At 30.3% G+C, this 10,065-nt stretch overlaps 1 protein-coding gene across 1 annotated transcript; it reads right to left on the reverse strand.

The window, feature by feature from the left end:
• Positions 1-4,362: 4,362 nt before the first annotated feature.
• On the reverse strand, positions 4,363-7,729 carry LOC123202259 (ubiquitin-conjugating enzyme E2 36). The gene is made up of 8 exons (XM_044618085.1): positions 7,528-7,729; positions 7,214-7,241; positions 7,030-7,116; positions 6,486-6,544; positions 5,319-5,360; positions 5,154-5,227; positions 4,755-4,852; positions 4,363-4,619 (listed from the first exon to the last, which is right to left on the reverse strand). The coding sequence occupies exons 1-8, from the start codon at positions 7,561-7,563 to the stop codon at positions 4,582-4,584; spliced, it is 462 nt and encodes a 153-aa protein (XP_044474020.1). The 5' UTR covers positions 7,564-7,729; the 3' UTR covers positions 4,363-4,581.
• Positions 7,730-10,065: the final 2,336 nt, after the last annotated feature.

Consider the following 10,065-nt stretch of genomic DNA (forward strand, 5'->3'; position numbering starts at 1 on the left):
TCGTACGATATATTTATCATATTATATTAATTATGATATATTTTATAATATGTATCTTTTTTATGTGTATTATATCGTATCAAAAGATATATATTATATATCTTAGGATACTAATACGAGATTTTCTAATTTGTTTTCCCCACTATTTTTGTTGATTATAAAAATCAAGCAGGATTTAGAATAGTGAAGCTCATCCCCAGTGCTGTCAGAGTGGACATAAGACTTGTCATCGCCACTGCTGCTGCCTACTCTACTGGTAACCCTCCCACCCATCACCATTCTTTGTCGTATGCGTCGACCTTCTGCAGCACATGGAACTTGGCCCCCACCCTAATCACAGGCGGGCATGGCCTCAAAACCCTCATTGGCACCACCTTGCTCGCCTTCTTGTTTTGGCTTCCTCCGAAACGAGCATTGTGTACTCTGACTTTTACCTGCTCTTTCTCCACTCTCCCCACCACTTTTGCACAGAACTATGAGCCCAAAACCCGGTCTCCTTTGCCGTAAACTTCAAAGTACTTCCCCAGAGAAAGTCTTCTCCATTGATGACGATTTCTGAGCTTCTTCTTCATCCTCATTATCCTCATCATGGAAGTTCATTTACATTAATTTGAAGTTGATACTTGACATGGATTAGGAAATAAATTAATTAATTATTTTTCAAACAATGCTTAAGAATCCTTAAAACCTAATGATTTGTTAATTAATTTATCACTTTATAGGTTCGAATCAAGTGACTTTAAAATTTGTGAGAAATAATTTAGTGGTGTTAATAGCCGTGAATAGGTAGTTTGACTAGTATAAACCATAAAATATTTTTACATTATCATGGGTTTGAGAACTGTTGGTATTAGAATAAGATAAGATTTTTTATTTATTCGATTCAATAAATATGAGCTCAATTATTGAATCCCAGGCCAACTTGGGTATTTGGACTCTTGGATCAAATAGCTTCTGATAACAATTGCACTAGTTTCCAGCACAGTTTTTGGTATCATAAAGACAAAAGAGCTTTCCTTTCTCAATTGATTGAAGCTGATTTCAGAAATTGGCTTAAAACTTAATTTCCGTCAACCTTTATTTCTGTAACCTACAGCATAATGGCAGGTTACTTTATCCAGTATACCCACTTGTTTGTGTTGCTGTTTCAGCTGTCACTGAGAGCTTTAAGGCCTAAAATTTTTAATGGCTGTTGCTTCACTAAAATTTTCCAGCTTTAAGCCCTATATATAAAATACTTACAAGTGAAAGCTTGATCATGTCAACTGGTAACAAATTTAGCTTATCTTTGGGCTGTGTGCACCTACAGTTCTGTAGTTTCTGTTGGAAGTGAGTGGCACCGCAACCCATTTTCATTTTTCAATGTTGATTATGTGGGTGAAGTTGGATGGATTGGTGATGGATTCCGAAGGTTTCTTCCAATCCCCCCATTCAATTCTACCTTGGATGGGACTTTGTGCAGCGCCAGCATATTTAAACAGCAGGTCAAAGACTTATTCCCACCGAAAGTTTAATGCACTCATAAACTTTCATTTATTACATTTTAAAATTTTAAATACTTATTTATTATTAAATTTTATTATCAAAGATAAAAATTTTATTTAAAAATTTTATTAAAAATAAAAAAAATATCTTAATTTTAAAAACTAACAATTTGTTCCTTAACTTGATTTTGAAAAGTTACTTTTTTACTCTCACTATTTAGAGTTTCTATATTTTGAGGTTAACAGTCACACCTTCAAAATTTAAAATATTATACTTACACCAAAAAAATTCATTCTCTCTTTTCGACGATTGTTCTTTCTTGGTGATTCACTTCGATGTATTATCGACCCACCACTGGTACTTCCTCTCTCTCGTCAGTGATTTATCCCGATAATAACAACAAAATTTAACAGATAATAAATATTTAAATTTTCAAAACTCAACAAAAGTGAATTTGGGGATGCACTAAACCTTAGGCAGGAATAGGTCTTTTGGCCTAAACAATAAGAGCACAAAGCATCACCTGAGCAATATGTAAGTTACAACTCATCTCTAGAATAACACAAAAAGGATTGTTTTTGTCTTTCTTGTGTGTAGCTGGTGTCTTTCATGAGCTAACCCGCCATCTAAATTGAAGCTGGAAGATCTTGAAGCGTTTACTTTCCTGGTGGAGCTGGAACTTAGTCGACATGTCAAAATGGGAGGTAAAATCAGCTGTCTTCATCTGTGTGTCATATTTGGATTCCCGTGACTCTTTCCTCGTGATTACTATTTTTATACTGATATCATAGCACTGCAGCTGGGTCCAGTGGTCTCACCTCCCTCCTATGGATCATTTTTCAATCCCTAAATGTGGCAGAAGTGGAATGCTTTTGGCAAGCATGAGCTGTTTACCAAAGTAATTTAAAGTGATAAAATGAGAGGTTTTATGTATAAAAAAATATAAATTTAAACCTTTTTTAACAACATTTTAAAACTAAACTCTTGATTAATCAGTATCCAAGTCATTAACCATTATCGTAATTTCCCTCATCTACTAGTATGATCATATCTGTACGCTCCTTGTCAATCACCAAACTGGGAAATTGGAAGAAATTCTTCCTGATGTTGATCAATTTTAATGATGAGATTACAAGTAGTTTTTTTTCCTTTTAAAACTCTTGCTATAAGAGATCTCCATGGAGAATAAGTTTTCATAGCATAGTATATTATTACAATACAATAAAACTATGTGTACCCACTTTGGATACACAAATATATACATATTTATATGTGTCATCATGTGATTGGATGATTTTGAATTAAGAATAAAACAATACCTAATCATATGATGACACATATGAGTGTGTATATATTTGTGTACCCAAAGTGGGTACACATAATATTGCTCATTACAATAAAATTATGTATATAAACAATGAAATGTTACTATATGATTGAATAATTTTAAATTAAAGATAAAATAATATTATTTATGTAAAATTTATATTTATTATTTGTATACATAAAATTACCCAAATTATCATTATCATTTAAGACTTACAGCTCTATTGAGCAAATTTTGTATTAAAAAATTTCTATAACGAAACAATATATATTTGGCTAAGGCATATTTCCCACCCAAGTTTTAGTTTATGCTCAAAATACACCCATTATGTTTCAAAAATCTAAACGCTTACCTATGAGTTGTTAAACCTAACCGAAACCATTAATTATAGGGGATAAAATCCTAATTTTATCATTAAATTCTAAAACCTTCAAAATTTATATTATTTCCTTCCTATATTTTGGAAAATTAACAATTTTTCCTCAAGATTAAATTTTGAAATTTTCACTTTTCCCTTTAACTATACGGTTTCATACTTTTCAAATTTTTCTTTTATAGCAACCCCCACAAACTTTTTAAAACTTTGTTTGAACTCCCATTTCCAAGGTTTCATCTCTAATGGCTTAAAAGATTCCAACCAATTTCTTCTCCGACAACTAAAGTTGAGGTTTTCATCCATCTTCCGTTGACGACTAAAGAAGAAGGAATGACAACAGATTGGATGCTTGGATAAAGAGAAGGAAGCACAACGAGAAGCAGCAGATGTCAAGACACTCGACGAGAAGGAAGAAGGAAGGGAGACACTCAAACAGCAAGAAGGAAAGACGCTCGATGAGAAGCAACAAATCTCACAACACTCGATGAAAAGGAAGAAGGGAGAAACTCGAACGACAGATCTCACGCTTGAAGATGGGACAAAAAATCATGATTTGATTCATCTAGTCAACAAAAAACAACACTAGATCAAAAGACGTTGGTTTTTCCTCGTCCAAACGTCATTAGTTCACCAGATTAATTTTTCAAACCCCAGGAAAAAAATGATAACTTTTTGAAATTTAATTTTAAAAAAATTATTTGTTTTTCAAATTTCATATTTTAAAGTTTATAAGTGAAATAATTATTTTACCCTTACATTTAATTATAAAATTTAAGAAAAATTTAAGAAAAATTTTCAAACAGATGGGTTATTAAGTTTTTAAAACAGCACAGGCGAATTTTTTAGAAAGGGCTGAAACTTGAGTGGGAAGTAGTCCTTTGGCCTATACCTTTAATCAAAAGATTATGTTTAGAATCATATTAATCAGGAATACACTTAAACCAAAAATAGAAACAATAAAGAGCTTCAATACAAGTAACAAGCAAATTTTCATTTGGACTAATTTAGTGTCAATTTGAACTTAAAATATGAATATCTCAATTAAAATGGCTTTTGTTATGCCGTGTTAATTATTGAAGACATCACATTAAATAATTTAGCACTTGTTCACAAATTGTCTTGATCCAAAATTGATACCCAGTAGAGCATAATTCTTAAATTCTGAATTCAAGAGTTACGCAGGACAAAGATATAATCTATTCATACAAGATCAAAGTCCACAGGCTTCCAATACAAGAAATAGAAAATAATTAACAGCTAGAATAACTCGAAGCTTTTTAAAATATCAAACTCTCAATGTTCAAACATCAATTTTTCCAAATTTCCATTTTAAATAGACGGTGAATAGCATACATTGCACAATTGTTATTTCAAACAAGTTTCCACTATGTCATCATGCGCCACTCGCATATAATCGAGTCCATTCCTTTGCTGCAATATCCAAACAAAAATATAACATCAAGTCTGAATTACAAAACTTTGGTCTTCTTGCGTTAGTAATATTAGTCACTGGTTATTTTCAAGCATCTTTGAAGTTCCAAGTTCAAATAAAAGTTTCAACATTACCTGTTTCAACAGCTTCGGCCTCGTTTGTTTTCCAGTGCTTTGCTATGTTCTCCGAGAGAGGATCATCAGGATTTGGGGCACTCAGAAGAGCTTGAATGCTAACAGAAAAACAATGCCAATAACGACAATGTGAGTTTATTCTAATCTCAACAGTTATATATTTGTCCCCTCAAAAACAAGGGTATACACTCCATACAGAAGGCTGTCAAACACACACAAAAAGAGGAGCAAACCTACAAAGTTGTTCTTCAACTATTAGAAAATATAATTGAATTGAGGCTTTTGCAATGCCAAGGTGAGTTTTCCCCATTCCAGGAAACCATGAGACCGAAAACCACTTCTGTGGCTTCAGAAAATAATATCTTGCTACATAGCAATAATTTTAAAATTACAAAATACCTCAAAAGTACGGTTCGAATCTGAAGAGCTGGACTCCACTTGTCCTTCAGAATATCAAGGCATATCCTTCCAAGCTGCATTAAAAATATCATTTGGTAAAAGACATAATTAACTGCTGTTCTTCAGCTAAATCAAGAAGTCAGAAGCGCAAAAGCAACAGCTAACCTTGTCAATGTTAGGATGATATATCTTGGTGAGGAATCGAACCTGTTACAAGGAAAATTGTTGTGAAAAAAAAGGGCAATCTCATAGGCAAACACAAATTATGAACATATAATGCAACTATATTGTGAAACCTTAGATACCACACAAATTCTATGACTCTGACAAAGAAATAATATATGGAATTGTAATAATCCTCAAAGAAAGAACAAGTCCTAAGAAAAAGAGCCAAAATTAGACCACCACAATGAGACTACAAAAGGATTCAACATCAATATACCTGCCAGGCATCCTTGATTATGAGATTGGATTAATTTCAAAACATACTGAAATCAATACCTTTAAGACTGGACAGAGTCCAATTAAAACCTAGATCACAACCTTGAGTATCCATGTGAATGCAAAGGCAAGCACAAGAATAAGTTCTTTGGCTGTATCAAAACAATTTTACGCCCAAAAGGTATCCCATAGACGATTTCCCATCCAGATCACATAAGCAGTTCAAGCACCTGCCATATGTATCAAACATCTCGGCACCCAATATAGCAATTGGTTATGCATTTGCAACAGGAAAAAGGAAGATATACATCACCAAGTCAACACGATTATCAAGTTTTACCTTGATAAGTTTTGCCCAGAAAGAAGCAATCACAATCAGCAGATTAAAATTTAGAAGAACCTAATCCCATCACAATTAGATCTTCAAAGATACCCCAATCCACCATTTAGTTATCTAATTATCATTGACAACCAGTATCACATAATGTTTCTTTTTCCAGTTTACAGTATCATCTATCATTACTAGAAGTCTGAATGCCAGCTAAAAAGAAATGAGACATTCATTATGCACTATGAACAAACTTGAGATCTATATAATACCTACAAAGCAATGAGCAAAATATGACCAGTTGCATTTCTCAAAGAAAAAAATTGAATATCATTATTATCTAAATGGTATATTAAAATGAAGAAAAGCAAATAAATGTGACAAACCCATGAATATAATTTATTTAAACCTAATCCCATCACATTAGTCACATCAACAACAAATTGAATAACATAAAAAATAAAGAGGATCAGAAAATCATATACAATAAGAAACAGAAACCTCTAAAATAAGCAAGAAGACAACATTACAGATTGAATGCCCATAAATTTAAGCATAAGTACCTTGGGAGCAGCCATTGGATATTCTTCAGGCAAAAACAGTTCCAACTTGAATACACCTCCTAACCAAATGGAACCAATGCATCAAATCACACAGAGAGAATAATCAATAAGTTAAAGGCTAGAGAAAAAAAACATGCAACCTGGAGATATTATTTCTTAATAACACAAAACTCTTTCTAATTGATTTATCCCACAAATAAATTAAAAAACTATCAAACATCTTTACTTTATGAAAAACATATAAGCAAACAAAAACTAATGAATAACAAGAAGCAATATGTGAGCCACCCACTTTCATCACACAACTTTAGCCAAAAGGCACTACATGAAGTACGTAAAGTCTGATAGAGAACGCAATGAAGATACGTTCAAAGTAGAGCTAACTTAAAAGTACAGCTCCTCAGAGAATTGTCATAATCCAAAGTATGATAAAAAGTCTTCATGAAAAAACCTTGGGAACCCAAGTGAGGATTCCAACTTCAAATAACCAAGCAAACATAAGAATTCTAATACACAAAAAGCAATGTACCACTATGCAATTTACCTTCATAGGGCGATTGTGTTGGGCCAAGAATCATCACATTGAAGTACCGCATATTATCCTCTGACGGTGATGCACTTATCCCGGGAGCTGTATCCAACAATCAGAAAATCAAATCACCGAAACCCAAACAAACAAATCTAAAAGAGCAAAAATAAATAAAGTGAAGAAAGAATCGTATATTCACCTGGTTCACTAAGGAGACGCTGAGTTTCCTGTTTGGATTAACAAAAAAAAATTTAAAACACAACACAAAACCATCAACAAAAAAAAAAAAAAAAACCCTAATTTCACCGTTCAATAGACAGCAAAAGATCTCAATCACTTCAACTCCCTACACTACACAATTAAACCAATCAAAAAGCCCGAGAATCGGTGGGAATTAGAGCATCTAACAGAGAGAACAACTAATCATTCAACACAAAGACTTCGATCAACGAAATTTAAATCTTTTTTTTTTTTCGAACGAAAGCGATCGAAAGAGTGAAAAAAGAGAGATACCTTGATGATTCGTCGGGGGAGATTACTGTTAGCCATTGCAGAGATCGAATCGTTACGATTATTGCAGAGAAAAAACGCTATTAGGGTTTCCTTTTTTCTTTTTTGCCCTCTGATTGACTCTCCTTTTTCTAGAGAGAGTCAGAGAATTTAATAAATAGAAGAAAGTGCAACAAACAACTCTTTCCGAGTGGGTTTTGGTGACGGGCTTTTCCTTTTTATATGTAATAATTTTCACTCAATTATTATTATTTATATTTTCTTCATGGAAAGGTTTGGATTTACACATTGAGACCCACAGATTTTAGGATAGTAATATACGACCATTGAATTTTATTAAAATAACGAAAATACCCTTTACTAGAAATTAAAAAAGTAAAATATTTAAAAGCAACGTCATATGCATAAATAATATATATAATTTTATGTATAAATAAAATAATATTAAATTATATATGACACGTTATTATTTATATATAAAATTATACTTATAATTTTATTAAATGTTTAAATCAACCTGGTTCACAAGATGAATTGGCTTAAATTATTAAGGGGGTGTTTAGTTTGGGTAATATTTTATTACCAAAATAGAAAAATTATCTTGAAGCTAGATTACTTAGAAGATTACTGATTATAAATGATTACTATGTTTGATAAAATTTGGTAGGTGTAAATAATTATTGTGTTTGATTAAAGATAATAAAATATTACTAGTAAATTATTTTACTTAAATACTCTTAAATATAATTATTTTTAAATATTTTTATATTATTTGTCATATTAATTGAAAATAAATTTATTTTTTTCTCAAAAAAATTAATAAATAATAATATAATTATAATAAAATCAAGATTATATTGGTAATATTTAAATATCTAAGGTGAATGTGTTAATCAGATTATCACCTATATTATCTGTCACATTAACATTGATAATAGAAGATTACTGTAATTTTTTATTACTGACAAACCAAACAAGGGAATAAAAGATAGATTACCAAGATAATCTTCAAAAACTGAAACCAAATGACCCCTAAGTTGTGTAAATTATTTAACGAAGGTTGAATATGACTATTCCTTTTTCTTTTTTCTTTTTCGGTTCTAATAGCTAAAATTTTTATTTTTATTTTCTATCATTATAAATAAACATCGTTTGGTATATTTCTTTTTGTTTTGGTAGTTATGTATACGGATTTCAATTAATACACCTTTTTTTTTAATATTTAGCATTGATTAGATTTTTCATCACTAACAAATATATAGAATTTGTAATTTTATATAAGTTAGATTATGATAATAATAAAAAACAGGTAATAAATCTTAATATCTATTACAGTGAGATAAATAAAAATAATTAAAAAACAAAATGAATTTTCAATTTAATTGGTTCGATAATAAAAAATCTTCATCCACGAAATATTATTAATGGTTGTAGAGATAAGAAAATAACATTTGAAATTTTTATAATTTGGAATAACAATATTCTAATATTAATTTAATAAAATCATGTAATTAAATAGTTAAATAACAGTTTACATATAAGTTTAATATAATAATAAAGATAAATCCAATATACTTTATAAATAATGACTGGGGTAAATAATATCAGTATAGATTTTAATATTTATTAAATTTTTGATGAAAGTATAATAATTTACTTATAATAATTTACTTATAATTTAATAACTACAGGAGAGGGCAACAAATAACTCTTTCCAAGTGGGTTATGGTAACATCCTTTCCCTTTATGTGTAACAATTTTCACTCCTTTTTTCATATTTATTTTCTTTGGGGAAATTATTTTTGGCATCCCAAAGGTTTGGATTTACAACATTTAGACCCACAAATTTTAGGAGAGTAATATAAATACCCTTGATTTGAGATTAAATAGTGTTAAAGATCTCCTTATCTGGCTTTCATAAGATGAATTGACTCAAATTATTAAGTTTTGTAGATTGCTTATCAACAGTTGAATATGACCTATGGAATATCATAGGAGGAAACATTTTCAAAACTATTCGTTATTCTTGTCTGGTTTTACTATTTGGAAATTCTTATTTATATTTTATGTCATTTTAGATATTCATGTTTGGTAAAAACTTCTTGTGAGAATTAGAACTTTCAGGAAAAAGGTTTGGATTCAATTAGAGTAATGTTATATGTATATATTTTTAGTATATAATTTAAGTACATCGATGATGTGTCATCATATTATTGTATGTTATATTATATTTAATTTAAAATTATTTAATCACATAATAATATATCATTTATGTATCCAAATTACATATAAAAAATAAACACATATAATTTTATTAATTAAATTATAGAATACTTTGTGTCAAGGAGATAATAGATGAGAATGATTTACTTCCTAATGTTAATGATAATGAAGATGATTATTAAATTTTGTAGAAGTATGTTGATGTTTTGGGGCCATTAAATGAAGATATGCATATGGTTGAATAAATTCCCATATCTGTTAATTTGATGCATGATATCATTGTCATGAGGATGAACGGTTGTAAATGATTATTAGGAC

The sequence above is a fragment of the Mangifera indica genome, chromosome 18, assembly GCF_011075055.1.
Source record: "Mangifera indica cultivar Alphonso chromosome 18, CATAS_Mindica_2.1, whole genome shotgun sequence".
NCBI lineage: Eukaryota > Viridiplantae > Streptophyta > Magnoliopsida > Sapindales > Anacardiaceae > Mangifera > Mangifera indica.

Bases quoted from the DNA above. Each gene is read 5' to 3' on its own strand.
- LOC123202259 (XM_044618085.1), bottom strand. From the start codon at position 7,563: ATGGCTAACAGTAATCTCCCCCGACGAATCATCAAG. The intron at 7,242-7,527 runs GTATCTCTCTTT...TAATCCAAACAG, and splicing joins TCCCCCGACGAATCATCAAG to GAAACTCAGCGTCTCCTTAG. The intron at 4,620-4,754 runs GTAATGTTGAAA...TGGATATTGCAG, and splicing joins GGCCGAAGCTGTTGAAACAG to CAAAGGAATGGACTCGATTA.